We start from the raw sequence: 25060 nt of genomic DNA on the forward strand, positions 1-25060 counted from the left end.
AATCACAACTACTTAATGGAGCCCCATTGGTCTCTGGTAACTTTGTCCCATTGGCACACTTCTGCTCTGGTTGTGACTTTCTCAGGGGAGTTAAAGAGCCAGTTCTTAGGATGCTAATTCCAGCCAGGGCAAAAACAGATCTCACTAGTAGAGTCTAAAACTCAGCCAGGGAGAATCAATTCTCAAATTCTCTCCAAAAGCAAGACACTTCTAATACTGTTGGATTTTTTTTTAAGATTTATTTATTTATTTATACAAGCACTGGGTACAGTCAGAAGCACGGGAGGGTGAGAGAATTCACCAGAGTCAGAGCAGGGAGCAGAGCAGGCAGAAGGACGAAGTACACTGCTGAGGAGAGCAGCGGGTAGCAGGAGAGGTCTGTGCGCCATGTGGGACCCTCGCCAGTGGCCGGGGATCAAACCAGTGCAGCAGTGGCTGCGGGCCCTACTGTTGGATTTTTTAATTAGACAAAAAGAGAGAGAGAAAAGAAAAGAAACCACAATGAGCTTGCACTGCGTATGTTCTAGAATAAAAAGATGAATAATAACAAGTGTGAAGCAGAACATGGAACAACTGACACTCCCAGACATTGCCAGTAGAAATACAAAATGTCACAGTCACTTTGCCAAACAGCTTAGTGGCTTCTTATAAACAGAAATCCCATTTCTAAGCATTTATACAAAATAAGTGAAAACAAAATAAGTGTACATGAGTGTTCACAGCAGCTTTATTCATAATAGCAAAAATCTGGAGACAACCCAAATGCCCATCAGTCGATGAGTATTTTTAATGTAATATATTCATTCAATGCAATACTACCATTTAATAAAAAAATGACCTTTTTTTAAAATTTATTTATACAAGCACTGGGTACTGTCAGAAGCGCAGGAGGGTGAGAGGATTCACCAGAACCAGAGTGAGGAACAGAACATGCAGACTGACAAAATACACTGCCAAGGGGAGCAGCGGGCACGGCAGGAGAGGTCTGTTGCTCCATGTGGGACCCTAGCTGGCGGCCGGGGATCGAACCCGTGCTGCAGAGGCTGCGGGCAGCTTCACAGGCCAGCGCTCAACCGCTGCACCACCAGGGGAAGCCCCCCAAAATGAACTATTTTAATAATATTTTAGTGATTTACTATTAGTTCATGATACTATCTAAGTTTTTGGAGTACAACTTCATACCTCAACGTATGTATATTCTCCTGTTACCACAACATGGATCAAAATGCTATTCTAAGTATAGAAGAGTTCACAGATGTGATTTAATTTCTACGGAATTCTAGAAGTGGTGAAATTTATAGTGACACATTGTAGCTCTGTGGTTGCCTAAAGCTGGGGTCAGGGATAGGAAGGGTTACCTACAAAGGGGGCACTGGGAAATTTGGGGAAGGATGAAATTCTACATCTTGAATGCGGTGATAGTTGCTTAAGTATATATATTTGTCAAATCTCATAAAAATAGGAATATTTTATTATATGTAAATTATATCTCGAAATAGTTGGCTTATAAAAATGAAACATAAGTTTTTATAAGTAAAAAGGTAAAATGCATCATGGCCCCAGTTTTATTTGTAAATGTGCTTAGAAAAGGAGCCTAGGAAGATATATGTCAATAACAAACTCAGAGTGGTGAGAATTCAGATGGCAATTATTTCTCCTTTATATTTGTCTGTATTTCTTCAAATTTTTAGGGATCATTGCTTTGCTTATAATCAGAAAAAATGTTGTTTCCTGACTGAATGAAACATTGCTTTGTAATAATAAAAATAAATAGCATTCTGCCCAGGGCAAGAGCAGAATAAGTTTTGTTTCACATGTAAAATCACATTTAGCAAGAAGTTGGATCAACTGTCTTGAATATTAACTTTCCAGCTGGGCTCCCATACACCTGAGTCCATCTCCACCTGGTAGATGCCCGCCTCCCTCTCCTTCCTAGGACTGAGGCACACACACAAAAGCGGGTTCCAGAACAAGAAAACCTAACACAGGAGGGGAAGCCTTTACCAAAGCAAAGAGGGAAGGGAGCAACCAGACTTCCCAGAACAGCCTAGAACCTGTGTCCTTACAAAGTTTTGAAAGAGGAATAGCTAGCAAGTCTGTTTTACCAGCGCCGCCTCCTCTGACTTTGCCAGAAAGTTCTGACCAAGGCTGCAGCCCTTTCCTGAACCCCTCGGTAACTGTTGATACTCTGTGGAGGAAGCCATGCCTCGTTCTAGATTAGCCTGCGCGCTTCAGCACTTACCAGGAGTTTTGGAGACTGCAGGTTCCACACCCTAGACCTGCCGGACAGACTCCCCAGAGGGGCAGCACAAGGTTCTGCATTTTTTAAAGCCCCCAAGTGGACGTCAGCCAGCACATGGAAGCTTTCATCTACAAGTGGGGTTGCAGTTAAAGTGCCGGCTGCCACAACCCAAATGCCCAAAAATAGATGACTGGATCAAGAAGATGTGGTCCAGATACACCATGGAATATTACTCAGCAATCAAAAAAGATAAACACATGCCATTTGCAGCAACATGGATGGCGCTGGAAGGGATCATGCTCAGCGAAATAAGCCAGAAAGAAAAAGAAAAATACCGGATGGTCTCACTCATAGCAGGAATCTAGAAAACCTAAATAAGGGACCAGGAAAACGAATAACTATAAGAAAGTGGAAATCAAAATTAACAAAAAACTCTGAACCAGAGACACTCTATGGGCGGGGTGGGGGACGGGGAGGGGAGGGATTGGGGTCAAAATAAGGGGGTTGCAATTGTATGGGGAATATAAAAATAAAATTTATTAAAAAAAAAAAAAGTGCAGGCTGCCGGGGCCTCCGTGGTGGCTCAAGGGGTTAAGCACCGCACTATGAGGCAAGCCGCAGCCTCTGCAGCACGAGTTCGATCCCCAGCCGCTCAGGGAGCAGCTACCCACATGGCCCGCAGACCCCTCCTGTCTCGCCCGCCGCTCCCCTCAGCAGTGTGTTTCAGTCGATCCGCCTGTTCTGCTCCCCGCTCTGGCACTGGCGAGTCCTCTCACCCCCACACCCCTGCCCTGAACCCCAGCTCTTGCATGCATAAATAAATCTTAAAAAAAAGAAAGAAAGAAAAGTGCAGCTGCGGGTCTCGCCTGGGTGTGGGGTGCAGATCCGCTCCCCGGGTTGAGGCCCCCGCTGCCCGCGCCGGCGGCCCCTCCGCTGGGGCGGGCGCCCCACAAACCGCAGCTCAGCGGCCCGCGCCCGGGTGCCGGGAGGAGGGAAGGAAGAGGCGGGAGAGGCGTTCGGTGCGGCCAGCAGGCTCGGGTTTATTAGCGACTCAACCAGGAAGGGAGGGGTTTGCGTCTAGGGGCGCCGGGAGCCGGGGCGCGGGGGGCGGCGCGTCCGGGCCGCCCCGAGTCCCAGGGCGCGCGGCGGGGCCGGGCGCGCAGCTCCGCGAAGACGAGCCGCGAGGGTTCCGCCTTTGAGCTTCGGGGGGCCCCGGGGGGCCCCCGGCTTCCACTTCTCAGGCGCGCGGGCGCGGGGCCCCGAGTCCTCTCCGCGGCGCGCGGCGTCCGGGGCCGTCCGGGGCGGGCGCGGGGCGGTCCGGTCACTTGGTGTCGCACACGGGCGCGGGCTGGCAGCACACGGGCCCGCAGCAGCCGCCCGAGCCGCAGCAGCCGCCGCAGCCGCCGCAGCCGCCGCAGCCGCCGCCGCAGCCGCCGCAGCCGCCGCCGCAGCCGCCGCAGCCGCCGCCGCAGCCGCCGCAGCCGCAGCAGCCGCCGCCGCCGCCGCAGCCGCCGCCGCCGCAGCCGCAGCAGCCGCCGCCGCCGCCGCAGCCGCAGCAGGCGCCGCAGCAGCCGCAGCAGGGGCCCTGGCAGCAGCACTCCTCGCAGCAGTCCTGCTCCTGCGGGCAGCAGGCGAAGCAGTCCCCCGGGCAGCACCCCATGGTCGGCTCGGCTCGCAGGTCGGCAGGTCCCGGGCCGGGGCGCCGCGCCCTTTATACCCCCGCCCGCCGGGGGACGCGCGGCGGGTGTTGGCGCCCGCGGCCGCGAACGGCTCATTAGCGCCTGTTTATTTTCCGGCCCCGAGTGCCTCAACTCGTAAAAGGGCCCCACTCGCCCCAACGGCTGTTTGTCCAGGGGCGACACCTGTCATCACCCCGAACCCCCCGCGGCGGCACCTGCCGGGCCGGGCCGGCCCAGGGGCGCGCTGGCTCCAGGGGTGCTGCCCTGCGGGGGCCCAGCTCCGCGGGCCGCTGGCGGGGGGGCCCTTCTGCGGGGGGGGGCAGGCGCTGGGAGGCCAGCGGGGTGCCCCGGGGTGCCCCCCCGCCCCCCACACCCCCCAGGCCCGGCGGCGGGCGCGCGGGTCACGTGGCTGCTCCAGGTGGAAGCTGCACCCCGCGGGGCCCACGTGAGCAAAAGGCAAATATTTGTGTCCCCGTGTGCTCTGCGGAGTGCGCCGCACGGGTGTTGGGGCGTGGGGGGGCATCAGGCGGCAGTGATGACCGCCCTGAGAAATGCGGAGACTCGTCATAAAACCGCAGGACACGGGGCGCCACGTTCTCTCAGGGCTGCAGGGCGAGCTGAGCTCGCTCTTCTCTCCAAATGGGCCGCGGCCTGGCGGGGGCCGAGCAGCAGTGAGGGCTTGTGCACAGCAACGTGGAAGTGCTGTGTGCAGCTTTGAAAGAGTTGCAGCTGCGGGAGAGCAACCCAGAGGGTCGCCTGCCGAGAGAGGCTACAATGCACAGGGAATTCAGGGCCACGTGTGAATTCTGAGACGGTGTCAAAATGCCCATCTCCATGTTGCGGTTTTGGTACCTTGTCAACCTCTCGGATGGGAATGGCAGCCCGGCAGCCCACAGACTGCCTCTGGAAGGCAGCACCCCCAGAAAGCACAGTGGGAGGAGGTGCGGAGGGATGCAAGGCGGCTGTGGGTGTGGTGATCTGAATGAGGGACACACCCCCTTTTTCAATTTCCCTTTCCTTTATAGATCCACCTAGAGGTAAGGCAGCGTCCTGGGACTACAGGGACTGAGCAGAGGGGTGCAGATTTTCAAGGGAATAGTTGGGGGGACGAGCCCTTGGATCTGACATGATGCTGAGTACTTCCCAGGATGTGGAATTTTAGAACTAGGAGGAACCTTAAAATACCATGTGACTTCCAAACCCAATGTTACATCAGAATTTCCCAAGGTGCGGGCTTTTGAAAAACTCAGATCTCCAATCTGCACCCCAGTCCTGGTAATCCTCTTTGATAATTCTCACAATATTTCCACACATTTCATTGTTATATCTGTTTTCGGGTGCTCCATGATCAGTGGTCTTTTATGTTACTATTATATTTGGGGTACCGCAAAGTAACCCCCTAAAAGACCACAAACTTTCCTAATAACTGTGTGTGTTCTGACTACTCTACAGATAGGTGGTTCCCCCATCCTTTGTTCTTTCTCCATTCCTAAAATACAACAATATTAAAATTAGGCTAACTAATAGCCCTACAGTGCCTCTAAGTGCTCAAGTGAGTCACATGCATCTCACTTTAAATGAAAAGTTAGAAATGATTGAGGTTAGTGACGAAGGTATGTCGACAGCCAAGGTAGCTGAAAGCTAGGCATTTTGCCCCTTGTAAAAGCCAAGGAAAAGTTCTTGAAGAGAATTAAAAGCGCTATTCCAGTGAACACATGAATGACGAGAAAATGACACAGCTTTATTGCTGGTTGGGAGAAAATTTTACTGGTCTGGATAGAAGATCAAATCAGCCACGACATTCCCTTAAATCAAAGCCTGATGCACAGTAAGACCCTAACTCTTCAACTCAATGGTGAGAGAGGTGTGGAAGATGCAGAAGAAAAGTTTGAAGACAGCAGAGGTTGGCTCATGAGAATAATGAAAGAAGCCGGGTCTGCGATGAGACTATCCAGGGTGGAGCAGCAAGTGCTGGTGCAGAACCTGCGGCCAGAAGAGCCCAAAGATCTGGTTGAGATAATTGATGAAAGTAGCAACATGAAACAACAGATTTTCAGAGTAGAGAAGACAGCTTTCTGTTGGAAGAAGATGCCATCTAGGACTTTCATAGCTATAGAGAAAAAGTCAGTGCCTGACTCTAAAGCTTCGAAGAACAGGCTGATTCTCGTTAGGGCCTAAGGCAGCTGGTGACTTTCAGTTGAAGCCAATGCTCACTGACCATTCTGAAAACCCTTGGACTCTGTAACGATGATGCTAAATCTACTCTGTCTATAAATGGGGGGGGGGGCGGTTCCAGATGACTGCATATTTGTTTACAACACAGTTTACTGAATATTTTCAGCCCACTGTTGCCACCCAATGCTCAGGGGGAAAAGAAGATTCCTTTCAAAATATTATCGCTCATTGCCAATGCATCTAGTCACCCAAGATCTCTGATGCAAAGGTACAAGAAAATGAAGTTGGTTTTCATACCTGCTAACACATCCATTCTGCAGCCTATAGATGAAAGGGTCATTTTGACTTTCAAGTCTTATTATTTAAGAAATGCATTTCAGAAGACTGTAGCTGTCAGTTGTAGTGATTCCTCTGATGGATCTGGGAAAAGTAAACTGAAAACCCTCTGGAAAGGTCCACCTTAACATGTGTCATTAAAAACACTGCTGTTCCTGGGAAAAGGTGAGAATGTCAACCTTAACAGGTATTCGGAGGAAGTTGACTCCAACCCTTATGAATGACTGTGAGGGGTTCAAGACTCCAGTGAAGGAAGCAACCATGCATGTGGTGGAAATAGCAAGACAACTAGACTTACAAGTGTAGCATGAAGAGGAGACTCAATTGCTGCAATTTCGTGATGAGACTTGAACTGAGAGTTGCTTCTTATCAACAAGCAAACAAAGTGGGTTCTTGAGATCTCCTGGTGAAGATGCCGTGGACATTGATGAGATGACAACACAGTATTTAGAACATTACAGAAATCTTGTTGATGAAGCAGCAGCAGGGTTTGGGAGGATTGAAATTTCGAATTTTGAAATAAGTTCTATTGTGGATAAGCGCTCTCAAACAGCATCGCCTGCTACAGAGAACCCTTTCATGAAAGGAAGAGTCAATCAATGTGACAAATTGCACTGTTCTCTTATTTTAAGAAATCAAAATTTCTTAATTCCAGCCTTCAGCAGCCATCACCATGACCAGTCTTAGCCATCAGCATCAAGACAAGATCCTCTAGCAGCAAGAGACTATTATTTGCCAAGGGATGAGATGATGAATAGCAAATTTTAGCAATAAAGTATTTTTAAATAATATATGTATATTTTTTAGACATGGTTTTTAGACATGGTTATAGTGCACCTTCATAGACAGCAGTATAATGTAAATGCAATTTTTTTAAAGATTTATTTATTTATACAAGCACTGGGGAACAGCCCAGAGGTGCAGGAGGGTGAGAGAATTCACCAGAGACAGAGCAGGGAGCAGAACAGGTAGAAGGACCAAAATACACTGCTGAGGGGAGCAGCAGGCAAGACAGGAGAGGTCTGCCACACCATGTGAGAATCAACCTGGCCTGCTGGGAATTGAACCAGGCTGCAGAGGCTATGGACAGCTTCACAGCACTGCGCTCAACCCACTGTACCACCGGAGAGGCCTGTAAATGCAATTTTTATATGTGCTGGGAAACCAAAAATTTTGTATGACTCACCTTATTGCAACAATGACTTTGTGGTGTTAGTCTGGAGCTGAACCTGTAATATTTGAGGTTTGCCTGCATTTAACTGTTTCACCTTTGAAAGATATTTGTTTAGAATATTTTGGTATTTTAACTGATTTTTTGTTATTATATAACTATATAATTACATCATTTTACACAAATCTTTATATATTGTAAATTGCATCCATGAGATTTTGCATTTGTAATTTTGATGGATGTTATCAAATTATCCTTTGCAAAGATTGTACCAATTTTCACTCCCATCAGCCAAGTGTTAGAAGACCTGTCTCTTTATGCTTTTATCAATAGTGTTATCAAAGTTTGTGACCTTGCCAATCTGAGAGGAGAAAGAATCTTCTAATCATTTTAGCATGCATTTCTCTTGTTAGTGAAAGTGAGCAACATTTCATATATTTAAATGCTGTTTATGCTCCCTCTTCTGTGAATTTTCATTTCATATTCATTCATTTCATTTCATTTCATATTCATCCAAAAGTTTTGGAATTTTTATTCAATTGATAGGAATCCTCTGTGTAATAGAAAATAAAATTTTGTCTTATGAGTTACATTTTCCCAGGTTAGTCTTTGATGCTGTATTATAATAATAATAACAATGAGAATAATTACATTATAAATTTCATACCTGCTTAATATGAAATTTCTGAAAAATATAAAAAATTAAAGACTAGAAAATAAAACTCATCACCTAACAGCAAAGATATTTATCACTAATATTCTAGTTTTGCCTTTTGTGTTTTCTCTGAAGTTTTGCATGCAGGGCCTCCACTGGTGGCGCAGAGGTTGAGCATTGGGCTGCGAAGCTGCCTGCAGCCTCTGCAGTGCTGGTTTGATCCCCGGCTGGCAGGCGAGGGTCCCACATGGTGCACAGACCTCTCCTGCTTCACCTGCTGCTCCCCTCAGCAGTGTATTTCATCACTCTGCCTATTCTGTTCCCCACTCTGGCTCTGGTGAATTCTCTCACCCTCCCATGCTTCTGACTGTACCCAGTGCTTGTATAAATAAATAAATCAATCTTTAAAAAAAATAAAGTTTTGCATGCAAATATTAGGATAAATACAGCTAGATATATATATACAGATATTTACATATAAGCATATATATGGTGTACAAATTATAAATTCATATTCCAAGGTAAGTTAAAAACATGACTATTTTTCTCTAAGACTGTTTAAAACTACTTCAAATTTTCATTCCAATTGGCAGGGGAAGAATATCAATTCTGTATAAAATTGGAAATCATTCAGAATATGCCTTTCATCCTTCATTTAGAGATGGTATTGGCATTTCGGGGGGCTTGGATAGTATCATAGCATAAAAGAGAGTGGTAGCTGCTTCTCAGTGGGCATCCACTGAAACGTACATGGTCCCCTTTTATTCTCAGCCACAATGTCCCTGTGATAGCAGGGTTCGAAATAAGAGTTTTTCCTGCTTTCCATGAATTCTGCATCCTTCCATTACCCCCATGCAGGACATCCCAAGGTCCTCTCTGCTGACATTTGAATTGCATAAGCCAAGCATTGACTTTGGGTCATTGTACAGTAAGTGAAATTAGTCAGGCTTTTAGGCTGCTAAATGCAGAATGGCCTTGAATGCAGAAGGGCTTGGGAGTGTGCCTGATGGTGGGCACCTGGAACATGGCGTGGGCTTGCGTAAGTGGACACACCTGAGCCAGGAGGCTGAGGCTATAAGGGCGGGCGGCGTCACACAGAAATGGCTGTGGTGGAGGGAGCTACGAGAGGATGAGCAATGGCTCTGAGAGGAAGTGACTATGAGACCCCCAAGAGAAAGGAAAGAATAAAGTTTTGCCTGCCAGCCTCCCATCCCCCCCCACCCCCCACCTCGCCCTCCGTGCCTGCCCTGTGCCTGGTTCCTGCTGGTTCCTGTATTTCTACAGTAATATCCCTAAGCTGGGATCACTGGCAATAGAAAGACCCCATGATGTGCAAGTGGTGAGCAAAGAGAAGCTGGGAAAGAAATTACAGAAGAAAGAGAGGATCAGTGAACACTTCAAGGTTTTTCTCTGAGGTATGTTTTCACAAAATTGCAATCATATTGTGCAAATTGATTTCTATGTTGAATATTGTACTTAACCAGAAAATGCTTGAGTGTTTGGTTACTAAATATTTCAAAGTTTGAGGATATATGACTATTTAACTTATTTCCAAATTTTCAATATTAAAAGCAAAACACTGAATGAAAGAGACTCTTTTTTTTTTTAAGATTTATTTATTTATTTATTTATTTATTTATTTATTTATTTATTTATACAAGCACCGGGTACAGTCAGAAGTGCAGGAGGGTGAGAGAATTCACCAGAGCCAGAGCGGGGAACAGAACAGGTAGACTGAGGAAATACACTGCTGAGGGGAGCAGTGGGCGTGGCAGGAGAGGTCTGTCGAGCCATGTGGGACCCTTGCTGGCAGCTAGGGATTGAACCGGAGCTGCAGAGGCTGCAGGTTTGCAGCCCAGCGCTCAACCACTGCACCACCAGGGGAGGCCCGAAAGGGATTCTTTATGTCCCTTTTTTATTATCTCTCTAAATTCCTAGAGATGTGAAGACTAAATCTTTAGCATGTTAATAATTTTGAGGTTATTAATAAGTGTTGGAAAATCATCCTTCAGAAAAATTGTGCTCACTTCACAGCACCTTCAACAACACCAGGGTTGGTTTTTCGGGTTTTTTTTTTTTTTACCATTTTGCCAACTTTGTAAGCCAATCATGAAATCATACTGAAGTTTTAATTTTATTTATTTAGTGGTTAGTACATTTATTTTATGAATCACTTTTATTTTTTTCTTTTGGAAATTATCTGTTGATATTGATTTTCCTATCATGCTGCTCATATTTATTTATATATGTTCATTATATGCTAAATGTATTGACTTTCCTTTCTGCCACAAAATTAGTCCCAGGGTATTGTTTTGTTTTCATTTATGCACACGTCCTCATTTTATGCACAGAATTGTCTTTTTTTTTTAAAAAATTTATTCATTTTTGCATGCAATAACTGGGATGTAGGCAAGAGGTGTTGAGGGTAAGAGGATTCACCAGAGACAGAGTGGGGAGCAGAACAGGCAGATCCACTGAAATACACTGCTGAGGGGAGCAGCAGGCAAGACAGGAGAGGTCTGCTGCGCCTTGTGGGTTAGCTCCCTGTCTGGGGATCGAACTTATGCTGCAGTGGCTGCGGATAGCTTCACAATGCTGAGACTTAACCTCTCTCTTGCGCCACCAGGGAGGCCCAGACTGTCTTTTTATGTAGACAAACCTGTCGATCTTTTCCTACCTGCTGTTTTCACCCTTTGTAAGTTCTTCCCCATCCCCATCCATCAGGAGTTAATTTGTTGTGTGGAAGATGCTACTTTACCCAATGTCTTGGGTTTCCTCACTGCAGAGCTTGAGCGGCTGTTAAAACTAGTGTGCGAGAGCAGTTGGGGCGTTGCCCAGAAAGGTGAAGAACCGGGCGTGGCATCTGTCCGACGACCTCTGGTGTTCACCAGGTGCTATTGCCCTTGTAACTTCAGGTGTTCCTTTTGGAATCACAGGCTCAATCTCTAATCTGACTTCATCAGAAGCAGCTCATCAAAAACTTGGTTTGATGTGAGAAGTGTTTTGTGTTGACATGGCACTGTTCAATTAATCATCTCCTGGCAAAGGGGGCGCATTGTCAGCCCCTCCTGCGTACGAGACACTGCATTAGGCACTTTATATGTTTTTTGTTGCTTAATTCAAGACAACTACATACAACAAGTACTATGTTCCTTATTTTGCACATGAGGAATGTGAGGCTCGTGGGGCTCAATTACTTCAACTGGAAGGTGTGTTAAAGCTGGCTGGCACAGCTGGGGTCGGAGTCGGCAGCTGGTTGGGACACTACAGAGTCCATAGGCTATAGTCCTCGCCTCCGGCATCTGACTACATCTCCCAGCATGCCCTGCGGGTACTTCCTGCGTGTGGGGCTGCTGGGAAAGCGGAAGGAGCTTGGCGGTACCTGGGACTCCCTGAAGCTTTGCTTCTGGGCCCCGCCACCCCCTCTGGGCCCAGCTTATCTGACTGTTTGCCCTGAGGGGAGGGGTGATTTCCGAGTTTGATCGGGAGTCTTATTTGAAGTCCTCTCCCCTACACCTTTGCAGTGTGGATTTTCCCTCTTAACAGTTTGGGCCCCTGAGTATCCCTCAGTTTTGCCCAATAGCAGATACAAAGCTTGGCTTTGTACCCCGCTCTGCCTGCTCCTGTAGCTCTGTTGAGGGAACCACAAAATACTGCTGCTTTGCCTCAAGGTAAGTCTTAGAGTAAAAATAGCTTCAAGTGATTGTAAGGTTCTCAGACACATGGCTATTCGCTGATTCACATCCACTGGCCACTGACACTCAGTAAAATTTTGTTAAATAAACAAGAAAATCATAGATAGTGTGAGGTGACCCCTGTAGTGTGTTAAAATAAAAAATGCCAAGTGGAAGACAGTGGGGTCTCTGCCACCATTTGTCCCTTTCATGGTTATCGATCTGCTCTGCTCCATCCTGGGTCTGGAAGCATTTCTGTCCAATAGAACTTTCTGTGCAGTATAGAATTCTGTCCAATATGGAATCCAGTGGAGGACTTGAAATGCAGCTAGAGTGATAAACTGAATTTTTTATTATATTTAATATTGATGCATTTGTATTGAAATGGCCACATGTGTCCTTAGCTTCTCCATTGAACAGAACAATTCCAGAAGTTCTATTTCAGATGAAATAACAGATTTGATATTTTGGATTGACCTGCATCATAAAAAAAAAAAAAAAACTATCATCTCTGTTTTTGTAAGTTTTAATCTTCTTGAAAGCATCAAAGAGCTGACAAGATAGTACAATTACCAAATAAGAACTAAGTAAAGGTAGACTCAGGGTGGTGAACTGAGCACGAAACTGCTTCTCCCCCAAGGGCATGTACTAAACTTGGCAAACTGGATTTGCAGTTTTCATGATCTCTCAGGGAAACAGAAACACAGGTTTCAGGACCCACTCAAAGTAGGTCCTCCCCTTCATAAAGCTGGGATCCCAAAGGGTCACACCCTTGGTGTGATGGTCACCCAGACATAAACGCACCCTCCCTCCCCCAAACACATTCCTACCACCAGGGCCCTGTAAGGCAGGTTATCTTGCACATGAACTGGGTGTTTCCAAAACTTCAGACCATGAATTTTACAAGAACACTGACTGGAAGTGTATCGGTGTCAGGGCAAAAGCAAATGCATATCCTTTCTGAAGAAACACACCATCATCTTACCTCTCCAAAGTCCCATAAATAGTATTCCAAGGAAAATGAATGTGACCATCATTACCAAGTATTTCTGGGGGCTTCTGCACCTCCTTTGAGGTTAGATTGACCAGGTGACTAGCTGGACTAATAACAGGTGGGAGGTAGTGATATGCGTCACTCCCAGGCGGTTGCTTTGTGATCCAGTGCACAGTCGGGCACATTTTCTTCACGGTTCCAAGCAGGTTTGTGGAAGGATGTTTGTGAAGCTACTGTCAGCCTCGGTTCTTAAGAAGGTGTGAAGACTAGAGCCTCCTACTGGCTTCAGTTGAACATGGAGCATGAGCAAGAAATCAGCACTTACTCTGTTAAGATTTGGGGAATTTTGGGAGGTGTCATTGCAGTAGCCATGACTTTGCCTCTTCTACACAATGACCATTCGTGACTGAGGACACAGGAAACCACAAGTGAGACCCAGCAGAAAGAACCTGAACAGACCACTCAGACTTAAAAGACTGGAATTATCAAACGCATATGGCAACAAAGTATATTGCTATCTTTAGCAAATAAAAGACAAGCTGGAAATTACCTAGGGTGGTCTTTGGAAAGACAGTTCACAAGAGAAAGTCAGCCCTTCTTATACTGTTACGAGTGCTGGAAGTCAGGACATAACTGATGTTTTCTTTTGGTTCCCACCCAAGAAGAAGATAAACCAAAGGTCCCAGAGGAAGCCCTTGTCGCAGTCTCTACTGCTGCATAACAAATAACACAGATATGGTGAGCTAGATCAACAAATACTCTTATTTGCTCTTGGATTCTGAAAATCCAAAAAAGCCGGGAATTCTGAAAAGGCACAGAAGGATGACTCATCTCTGCTATGATGTCTGGGACCTCACCTGGAAGATCTGAAGGCTAGAATCAATAGAAAGTTGCTTGGGCTTCTCACCATGGAGGAAGCCAATGTAGTGCATCCAGGAGAACTCTAGGCTTCTTATGATAAAGCAGTTAGGTCTTTTTACAAAGTAGTCTTTGACTCACTTGTCCTCCTCCTTATCAAAGTAAGTATAAAAATTACAAACACCTTTACACAAATCCCTTACCACTAGGATCTGGAAAAAAATGGCGTTCATCAGTCTTTTGTGGCTGGGTCTGTGGGTGCCTAGGACGAAACATGAGAATTTAAACCCTCCTGGCTACCCAGTCTATTCTATAAGTTTCCATCAGGTAAGCAGCAATGCCATTAAGACTCCAAGGTCAAATGCCCAGGATCACAGCCATTGCTGGCTGAAATGAAAAAAAAAAATTAGCTCACTTTTCTCCATTCTTCTGTTTGGCTAGCAATTAAACACCTTTTTTTTTTTTTTTTTTTTAAGCTAGACATTAAGACAAAGCAGAGAACAGAGAAAATATATATTTAAACCTTTGCTTCTGTACTCAGGATAGAGGCTGTCTTTTTTTTTTTTTAATATTTGCTCTAAGTGGGTTAAAAAAGCAAGTAAATATAGCATGAAAGACAACACTGAGAACATCTGTGATTTTCATTCCCACTTGCGTTCCAATGCCTTCTTCCCAGGGACAAACACAGTGATGAAATTACTCAGTAAATAGTCTAGCATCTTAGCTACAAGTCCAAGTTGTTTTGTTTTGTTTTTTTTTTTAACTACATGTATAAACACTAGGATTTAATCAGTGTAAGTTTGAAAGAACTTGGCTCAACCAAGAGGGAGATTGTCACTAGGTTTTTATTAATTATGGGTCACAGCTTAACTGGAGAGGGGGTGGGGGAAGATTCCTCAGACACACCCTGACTCTCAATTTAAATCCAGATCTTTCTAGAATGTTGACTTTGATTGGCTTTATGTCTAGCCAGGCTTTATGTCCAGGCTCTATAGTAGACAAAGGAGAAAAGCTTCATCTCAGCTCAGCCACTGGACCAGCGACGTGGACATGACAGGTAACTTTCCAGGTGCCTAGAAAAACTGGAAAAACTCCTGGCCTGAATTCAGTCTTTGTGTGGTTAAACCACTTGAGTCCTTAATTTCTGTTTTTCTAGAGGCTTAATTCAAAATTTGCACTCTGACCCTTGTTCTTGTTTCATGTCTAATCTCGTGTGTCGTGGTTGTTAATGTTGGAATGACATGTTACCGTCCAAGACCATGGTGCCAACATGGCCAACCATGTACCTACATAGTTTCTGTTCTCACAATCACCCAAGTGCATCTCCACTTAATAGGAAAAAAAACATTTTTTTTTGCTGTGGCATTGTCTGAGCACCTTCTCTGTGCTTCATTTCTTCATTGGCCCTAAATGGGTTATTAATTTCAGCCAGGCAGATTAGTATTTGTTGAGCACCTATTATGTGCCTCCTATGTGTCTGCCATAAAGGTACCACAAGGGTCCATTAGGAAATGTTAAAAAGCATTCAACGTTATTTAAACTATGACCTGAGGATGGGTCAAGCAGCCAGGATGGAGCCGGGGCAGAGCTCCAAGCAGTTGCATGGCTATCTCAAAGCTGCCACGTACACTGGATGAGCAAAGCCAGGCACAGGAGCACCCAGCCGTGGATTGCATGGAAGCCAAAGATGCACTAGGCTGCTTGTCACCTGTGGGTGTGCCTGTCAGAAGGGGAGCCATTCCCTAGTTCACCAGTGGCACTTGTGAGTTACTAGAGACCTGCCAGGGAGGCTAAGAGCAGGAGGAGCTAGAAGAATGGGGCCAAATCATGCCCTGTCAGGGAGCACCAAAGGCAGAGCCCAAAAGATGTATTTACCATTAAAAACACTGACAGAGGACTGGAGTTGGGTGACAAAGGCAAGGTAGTGGCAGAAACAGGGACACAAAGACCTGTTTCAGACAGTGGCCATAGACACAGGTGTCCTGATTCTCCTCACTCCCTTGTACCAACCTCAGACCAGGAATGCGAATCCCCAGAGAAACACCTGGACTGGCAGGTGCTGGCTTTTCTAAAATCCTTGACACCCAAGTGTCAAGCCCTGGGAGCCAGTCCTGCTATCAGAGTGCACCTTATCTCAACTGCAAGATTCTGGATGCTTCACCCATGCTCCCACCCGTGCACCTGTGTTTCTGCAATTCAGTTCAAGATCAGCTGCCCTGAAGAGCAGACCTAATTAGGAATTTATCAAGAACAGACTTGCAACTCTCTTGCCCCCAGAGTGCACCCTCCTAAGAGGGATGTCACCCTCTGTTGGTATCTGGCGCATCACGACACACAGCCTGAGCCTGCCTGTCCCAAGGCGAACCTCCTCCCCACTGTGCTGTTTGACAGTGGACCACACGCAGCTCTGAGCCCCAGTGTCCCAGTCACGGGTAACCTGTATTCTCTTGGTCAGCAGTCAGCCGTGAGTCAGTAAATCTGGTAGGTGGCACTGGGAGAACTGTGCTGCCCATCTGCCTCGCCATGCGAGCATTCTGATTGATACTTTTATGACAGCCCCCCTTGCTTCATATCCTTGAGCAGCCATCTTCTGCCTGACAACACCCATGTGCACAGGGATCACCACATGCACATGCACACATCTGAATTCACCCCTCTCTGATTCTCAGCCCTCAGGTCAGAGTCCTCAGCTCCTTCCCCACCATTCAGTCTTCCACAGCCCTCACCTTGAGGGAACTTGGAACTGTGTTCCTAACGTGCCTGCTGAAGGCCCTGAGTGAGCAATGTCTGGATGTCGAGGCCATGGATTCCCTGTCCTGCCTATTAATAGGAAGGCAGCCAGAGCACAGAGACACGACTCCTGCCAGGTCCCCAAGAACACGAATAGAAACTATTTACTGAACAGTTATTCCGTCTTGGCCACTGGCCAACAGAAAGTTTTACCGATGCTTTCTTTATCAAGAATCTCATTTCACCCGTATTTTAAAAGCTAGGAGGTGGTTATTTCCCCATTTTATATATCAAGAAATGAGGCTTGACCAGCCAAGTAATAAGCTTGATTTGAGATTCCAATGGAGCTTACACTTCAGATTAGATTCTAATGCAGGTGTTATCCAACCTGAGATTTTTCAGGGACTCAGTTTGTATTCTTTCTCTTGGCTTCTTTAACCATTTCTAAAACTTCACATGCACATACTCCAGTCTCCTACTCCAGCTGTCACGTGAGTGAGCCCATGCAGACCCCAGCACCCCCTGGGGTTCTAGTCTCTTGTAATTCTGTCTTTGACCAGAGAGTCTGTAAACCTTCCCTGGTCTTTCTATTTCAGACCCGTGCTTGTCCCTACATGTTAACAAGTGAGAGTAAGCGGCTCGGGCTGCACACCTGTGCACACCTGGCGTGGACTCAGATAAGAGCCTGGTGCGGCCCTCATCAGGCTGTCAGTATGAGTTTTGCAATAACAAGGGACAAGTCATATCATGATTATATCTTCTGACAGCTTTAACAACTCTTGTCACTTTTGGCACTTCTTGTCTGACTTTCCTGTTTTTGATGAGCACAGGGAGCAGCTGGTAGGAAGCAATGACTCTTTGAAACAGAACAGAACAAGCATTTGACGGTGACCATCATCCGCCAACCCAGCTGTGTTAGTGTTCTGCACATCTGTTTCCCACTCAGCTGCCAGAGTGCTTCTTTCAATAAAGGTGTCAATCAAATCCATCCTTTCAACTTTTCCAAGGCTTCCCTCATCACTGAAAATACAGTCAGGTCCTCCCAAGAGCCTTCAAGTTGCCGCGCCCTGTCCGCTGCCTGTCCCAGGGCCCTATGGCCCCTTCCTTGCTGTCAGTGACCTTCCCCCTTCAAAGGCACCTGCCTCATGCCCTCCCTTGACTTGCTGGTACTCTGGAAGAGTCTTTCCCTCTGATCTGTTTCTTCCCATTTTCCAGGTCCCAGCTCCCATGCCACCCTGGAGAGACCAGCAGACTCACATCAGCCTCGTGCTGTCTTCTCTTCTTGGCACCCCCTGCTAACCAAAAGCCTCTTCCTGCTCTACTTGTGACTTAGTTGCTTGGTCCCTCATCTCCTGTCTCTCTCCCTCACTAGTGTAAACTCCAGGGGCCCGATCTCATCTGACTTCCCAGGGCAGCCCTGGGAACGGACCTTGTCCAGACTGGCCCATTGGCTGGGGTCACAGTGGGGGGCTCACACTCTCAAGGCAGAGCAGGGGGACAGGGCCCTCTAGTCCTCTGGATCTCATGGTATTTAACATCCCAGTCTGAGAAGTGTGGCGCACATGCCCCCCGTGTGTTCACTGATTTTTGTGTAAATTATGTTTCTATACCACAACTCTAAAATATTCTGTATATTATAAAATATATATGACTAATAAAAATATTGTAAGGGATAAGTAATCTGTGACAAAAATTTGGAAATGACTTTGCTTTTATTCTTAAATGGACATAAACATTTTCCCTCCTAAATACTCTGATTGATAGGAAAAAGAATATCAACATTAATAGCATTTCAGTGAGAGGAATGTAATTGAAAATAAATCTTTTTTAACAGTTTGGTGTGAAGATGTGTGATACATTGTCTCTAAGGACTGGATCTGAGTACAATGTATTCTACATATTCAATAATTATTCTGAGATATTTATTCCCCAAAAAAGTTGTTCCTTGATTCTGATGGCCATGAAAAAAAGCTCTCCAAGATGGCAAAGACAGAAATGGAGTAAGATGATTATTGGCTGAATATGTTTTCCCCACTTCTTTCTAGGTTGCAATATTTTCATGTTGCCGAAAGACAGCCTTTCTCTCAAGAGTCGCCACCTCCTGATGTCCGATTTCTGACTCATATTCCCTCTGAGAAGCTTAACAGGAAATGTCAGCAGATCCTCTGGTGCGGACTCGCGAGTCCCTTCCCACCACCTCCCAGCAGGAAATCCACGACAGTAGGTAGGTGGTGTCTGGTGGGAAATTTTCTTCTGAGGGTAGTCACAGACCATATACGGGGGTGAGCAGAGCCCCTTCATCTGATGGAAGCGTGCCAGTTATTTTGTATTTATACAGGACACCCAATTTTGGTTTTAATTATTTTCTTATGCCATTCTTAATTTTTGGACAGTATTTGATTTCTCCCCTCAGATGTCATCCCCGTAGTTCTCCCACCTCCACAGCACCCGGGATCCATCACCACCGTCCCTTGTGCTCGTCCCTTCCCTGTTTTGACTCCTATCCCATCCCCTCTCCTGCTCCATGCCTCAGATATATCGTCACCTTGCAAGTTTTGTCTTTTCCCTGACCCTTTCTTCCTTTTCTCTGTAGTCCCCATATAAGTGAAACCATTCAATATTTATCTTTTTCCTTCAGACTTATTTCATTTAGCATAGTCCCTTCCAGTTCCATCCCTGTTGCCACAATTTATTTTTTTGAAGATTTATTTATTTATGCATACAAGAGCTTGGGTACAGGCCAGAAGTGTGTGTGTGGGGGGGGGGGTGGTAAAAGGATTCACCAGAGACAGAGTGGGGAACAGAACAGGCAGATCTACCAAAGTACACTGCTGAGAGGAGCAGCAGGTGAGTCAGGAGAGGTCTGCTTCATCATGTGGGTTGCTCCTTGGTCGGCCAGGAATCAAACTCATGCTGCAGAGACTGAGGACACCTTCATAGGTTTCATCTTAACCCCTTGTGCCACCAGGGAAGCCCCAAATTTATCTTTTTTTGATTGCCAAGTAATATTCCATTGTGTATATATACAACATCTTCTTGATCCAGTCATCTGTTTTGGGGCATTTAAGTTGTTTCTTTATCTTAGCTATTGTGAATAGGGCTGTAACAAACATACAAGTGCAGGTTTCCTTTCGAATTAGTGTTTTTGTAGATTCATGGGAGTGGAATTACTGGATCAGGTGGTAGATCCATTTTTAGTGTTCTGAGGAACCTCCTCACAGCTTCCCATAGTGGCTTGACCAGTTTGCTTTCCCACCAGCACTGTTTGCACATCTTCACCAGCATTTGTTGTTTCTAATTTTTTAATATGTGCCATTCTCACAGATGTGAGGTAATATCTCCTTGTGGTTTTCATTTGCATTTCCCTGATAATAAGGAATGTTGAGCATTTTCTCATATGCCTATTGACCATTTGCATTTCTTCTTGGAGAATTCTGCGCATTTTTTGATTGGATTGTTTGTATTTGTTGAGTTGTGAGTTGTGTTAGTTCTTTGTAGATCTTTGATATCAGCCCCTTATCAGTTCTGTGGTATGCAAATATTTTCTCCCATTCAGTAGGGAAGACACCCAATTTGAAATGAATAAATGAAGATAGATAGCATGTTTAAACCAGATAAAGAGTTTATTAGGAGGTTTACAAGGGCTCTGTATTGCATCTCCAAAGACCAAAAGATCGACAAAGATTTCTTCCAGTTCAGGGTCATAGCCTGCTGTATCACATTTAATGCAATTATTTTAAAATCATATTTCAATGAGTATTTGTTAAAGCATAACATTGTGTGATCATGAAAGTAGATATCACTTGATCCTGTTGTAGATTTCTCACTCTGACTCAGAACACACACTGAGTCTGAGTAGACTTTGCCATCTAGCACTAAAGTATCCATCCCGGGAATTCAGCGGAAGGCTCATGTTGACACCTGGAGCTAGTTCTCATAGAAATTGCTTGCTTTGTCGAAAGTTCAGTCATAGTTGGAGACTTCTGGATGAAACAGAGCTGTGAAGTGACTCTAGAACCCCTCTCCTCCTCCTGACACCGGGTTGTCTAGCACCCAAAGCTGTTGCAAGGCCCGCACCGAGGGCGTTGGGCACAAGGACTGGGCATGCAGGCTGTGGCACATGCATTGGTTGTGGCGCATGGGTTGCAGGGGAGCCTGGAGACAGAAAACCATTGGGGCAAGTTAGGGTAAAATGAACTGAAGAGATAAGAAGATATGAAACGTACTGTATGTAAAAAGGTGGTTCTTCCTAAGACTGTCTCCAACCAAAAGCTTGAAATTTTAAATTCATTTCCATACCGAAAACCTTTCGTCAACACATCACCTGCTACACTCCCAAGGAAAATAGTGCCAGTCTCCTACTCACTTGCAGTCCTCGCTCTCCAGCAGGCCGCGGTACGTGTTGATCTCGCACTCCAGCCGGGCCCGCACGTCCAGCAGCACCTGGTACTCCTGGTTCTGCCGCTCCAGGTCACTCCTGATCTCGGCCAGCTGGGACTCCACGTTGGTGATCATGCACTGCACCTGGGACAGCTGGGAGCTGTAGCGAGCCTCCGTCTCTGTCAGAGTGTTCTCCAGGGAGTCTCTCTATGTGGGGGATAGAGAACAACTCACAGTCACTCCTGAAGGGGCTTCTCCCAGAGGATTGCGAAGACACCACAAGCAGCTAGCGTTAGGAGGGAGAGGACGGCCTGAAAGGCATCCCACTGACTCCCATTTCCTGACTTCCCACTTCCTAGCAAGTGGGAACAACACCCACCAGGTTGTGCTGGGCCTGCAGCTCGATCTCCAGGGCATTGACCGTGCGTCTCAGCTCGATGATCTCCGCCTGGCACGTCTGCAGCTGCTCGGAGCTCGACACCACCTGCTTGTTCAGCTCCTCGGTCTGCAACAGCAAAGGGGATACCTGGGGTCAGACCCCACCTGCAGGGCCCCCGGGGCCTGGGTTCCCACATGTCCAGGGTTGAGAGGCCCACCTGGGTGGTGAACCACTCCTCCACGTCCCTGCGGTTGGTCTCCACCAGGGCTTCGTACTGGCTCCTGGTGTCGTTGAGCACACGGTTCAGGTCCACGGTGGGCGCGGAGTCCACTTCCACATTGAGGCGGTCTCCAATCTGGCAGCGCAGGGTGTTGACCTCCTGCAGGAGGAAGGAAAATTTTTAAGTATTGCAAAGGATCCTGGTGCTCTTTCTAAGGGATTGCAATTCCACTTGTGAACATGAAGTTTGCAGCCATTCTGTTCCTTCAGACCCCCTCATTGCACAGCTTCCGTACTCAGTGACTAGGTAACCTATAGACTCCACTTTAGAACTGTGAAGTCCAAAACCTCTTTCCACTCTGGCATCCAGCATGTCCTCCTCATTTACAGAGAAAGGTGCAGTTTGCGGCCTCAGAGTTGAGATGTGAAGGAAACCAGTGACATTCGAGGCCTCCCACATCCAGTCCACATGTTTCACTGCTTATGTTTAATTCCTAAACATGGGTAATAAAAAGAGAGCCCAGCCAGAGGAAATAAAAATGCTTCAAAACCTGCTACCTTCAGTTAGACTAGACCTAACTGGTTATTTGTTTATTCTCTCAGTATAGATTTGGCTAAAGGAAATAATTATCTGCTCATCTCACTGCTAATCACATCACAGTACAGCAGCTTAGTGCTTGGGCCTAGGTAGTTGTTGGACAAATTTGAATGGTTCTCATCTCTACATTTAGTGTATTGTCCCTAAAAGCTTCTAGAGCCTCAATTTCTTCATCTGTCAAACGAACCTGATCTGTGGAATTCTAGAGCACTTAGCTCAATGTCTGGCACACAGTAAGCACTCAGGTTTAACTACTGCCACTTACACTGCCCTGGGATTAAGCTTCGGACAAAATATCTGCCCCTTTTATTGTGGTCCTGACTGAGCAATGTAGTGCTTCCTCAGGCAACACCAAATGGCACAAAAAAAACCCTGGACAAGCTTAGCCCTCTCTGCTGTGCAGCCCACTGGCTTCCCCTGGGGGAGAGAGAATTCAAGAAAAGGCATCCTCAGCTCCGTGGGCATCAACCTGGGAGCAGAAGCAGCTGTGGACACTACCTTGTAGCTGACCTTTCCTCATCATGGGGCTTGTCAGCTCACTTCATGCTGGCAGAAAAATCCTAATCTTTTATCACTGGTGTAAAAATTACTCACTCCTCAAGTCCCTTTTTGTTTGGAAAATAGATTCCACAGCAGGGTGATCCTCTCCTACACCCAGGGCTCTTGGGCGCAGGCCGGGGCAAGTTTGAGCCTGTCGTTCTTTAAGGAACTTCACCTGCTCGTGGTTCTGCTTGAGACACAGCAGCTCCTCCTTCAGGGACTCCACCTGGGCCTCCAGGTCAGACTTGCACAGGGTCAGCTCGTCCAGGATCCTGCGCAGGCTGTTGATGTCCGACTCCACCAGCTGGCGCAGGCCCATCTCCGTCTCGTACCTGTGATACAGGAGGTCAGGGACATGTCTAGCCTTGACTCCAGTTTGATTTGGTTTGTCAGACAACTGGAAGCTGGGGCTTGTGATTTGCACAGCCATCTCAGTCATTCAGGTTTTCTCCATGGAGCAGAGCTCCTAGGGGCAGATGCACTGGTAATAACTTTTTTATAAATAATGAGCCAGTGGATTTAAGGGATAGAAGCTCATAAAAACTGAGATTTCTGAAAGTAGGTCACATCTGGCGTGCTCTCGATTGAATTCTGGGCATGGCAGAGCAACAGGGCACCGTGAGCCACATGGATTGGACCACATGCCATGTGCAAGGAAAAGCAGGAAGAGGAGCCAGGCTCTGGAGGGGTCTCTGAGTCCTGGTGAGAAATGGCTCTGTGGGTCTTGGGTGTGGCATCTGGGGAAAGCTCTGCTCGTGTTTGTCAGAGTTGAGGACAGGCTGAGAGGAGAGAGGGAGAGGGAAGACGACACCCCTCCTGCCCACGTACTTGGTCCTGAAGTCGTCTGAGGCCAGCTTGGCATTGTCGATCTGCACTACCAGCCTGGCGTTCTCGGACTTGGCACACAGGATCTAGAAGACCCAAAACATTCTAAGAGTTTGGTTATTTTCAGCAATCCCTACCAATTCTCTGCTGTGGAAGGAACAGTGAGAAATCACACTGGGCATTATGTAAGATCATTCAGTACTGTCCATGTGCGGTCAGTACTTGAGAAATTAAATATGAAAAAAATAACAATGAAAAGGCCAGGAAAATATCAGTAGATAAGTGGGGTTTTTTGTTTCCCTAGTAAATGTTACAGAGAAGCTGATAGTAATTTTCATTTATTTTGAAAAACCTGTACATCTAGCATGGTTCTAGTGACTGAAGACACAAAAATGAGTAGTAGATTCTATCCTCAAGAAACTTCCAATCCAAGGGGAAAGATAAATAGGTAAACTCGCATGAAAGGGGCCAGAGAAGCAGCCATTCTGGATGCTTGACACTGTGTCCTAGGAAGTTTCTGCTCTTGCTAGTTGTAGCCAGCCATCTCATGACCTCATTGGACTTTGTGTATCAGGAGAAGCCCAGGTCACCTGGGGCAGAACAATGGATCAAGATACTGAGGTGCCTAGAAGAGGGCAGCACCAAGGTCAGAGCTGTCACATTCCAGACGAGAGAGAGAAAATGGTCCATTCCGTACAAAAAGCCCATTTACTTAGCTTCCTTCTGGCCTCTGTCCTTTTCTCTCACCTCAGGGTAATGATTCTGCACCATGTCATATACACAGAAGCATCTGGAGGCAGCTTTTAATTACACCTTACTTATGCAAAGTGCAGCTGCCTCCACAGAGACTAACACTATGCAAATATTCAGACCTAACAGTCCTGGGCCTGGAATAAGACAGGCCCTTGAGAAAACAAAAATGCCAACTACAACCTGTATGGTTCAGTCGCCCCAAGATCTCCTGTTGTTTCTGGATCACATTCCTTCCCTACAACTTCCCTGGGGAGGTCACAAGGCGCCCATGTCCTCACCTTCTGCTGGAGCTCCTCGATGGTACGGAAGTAGGACTGGTAGTTGGGGCACACGTAGGGCACCTGCTGCTGGCAGTACTCCTGGATGCGGCCCTCCAGCTCGGCGTTCTCCCGCTCCAGCTGGCGCACCTTCTCCAGGTAGCTGGCCAGGCGGTCGTTCAGGAACTGCATGGTCTCCTTCTCGTTGCCGTTGAAGGAGCCCTCGCAGAGCCAGCCGCAGTTGCCCACATTGGCGGGGATGTTGCAGGCTCCGGGCAGGGTGCAGCCGTGGCAGCTTGGGGGCACACAGGGCCGGGAGGCACAGCTGGAGCGGCAGCTCAGGTTTGGCAGGCAGCAGGTGTAAGGCATGGTGCTGGGAGGGAGCAGAGAACCCAACTGAAGGTAGATTCCAAGTTCTCTAAGATGCTGAGTTGTGGACCTCCTCCTCTGGGGAGCATTTATACCCCTTCCAGAAAGGGTGTGGGCATAGAGGGCAGTCTTTTTTTCTTACTCATTTGGTGATTGTCAAAAGCCCTTCCCCTCAATTTGTTATGTTTCTTCAGAAGAGTCCCTCACCTCATAAAAGATTTTACTT

General features: G+C 46.8%; 2 protein-coding genes across 2 annotated transcripts; both read right to left on the minus strand.

Moving 5' to 3' along the window:
* Positions 1-3563: 3563 nt before the first annotated feature.
* On the minus strand, positions 3564-3902 carry KRTAP17-1 (keratin associated protein 17-1; the record flags this gene model as incomplete). Its single annotated transcript, XM_084237143.1, has 1 exon — positions 3564-3902. The coding sequence occupies one exon, from the start codon at positions 3900-3902 to the stop codon at positions 3564-3566; it is 339 nt and encodes a 112-aa protein (XP_084093269.1).
* A 16658-nt stretch (positions 3903-20560) lies between these two features.
* Positions 20561-24834, minus strand: LOC311173272 (keratin, type I cuticular Ha3-I; the record flags this gene model as incomplete). The annotated part of the gene is made up of 7 exons (XM_084237130.1): positions 20561-20669; positions 20881-21101; positions 21274-21399; positions 21491-21652; positions 22806-22962; positions 23459-23541; positions 24487-24834. 7 exons carry the CDS (start codon positions 24832-24834, stop codon positions 20561-20563), a joined length of 1206 nt encoding a protein of 401 aa, XP_084093256.1.
* Positions 24835-25060: the final 226 nt, after the last annotated feature.

Source organism: Talpa europaea, assembly GCF_964194135.1.
Source record: "Talpa europaea genome assembly, chromosome: 7".
Classification (NCBI taxonomy): Eukaryota; Metazoa; Chordata; class Mammalia; order Eulipotyphla; family Talpidae; genus Talpa; species Talpa europaea.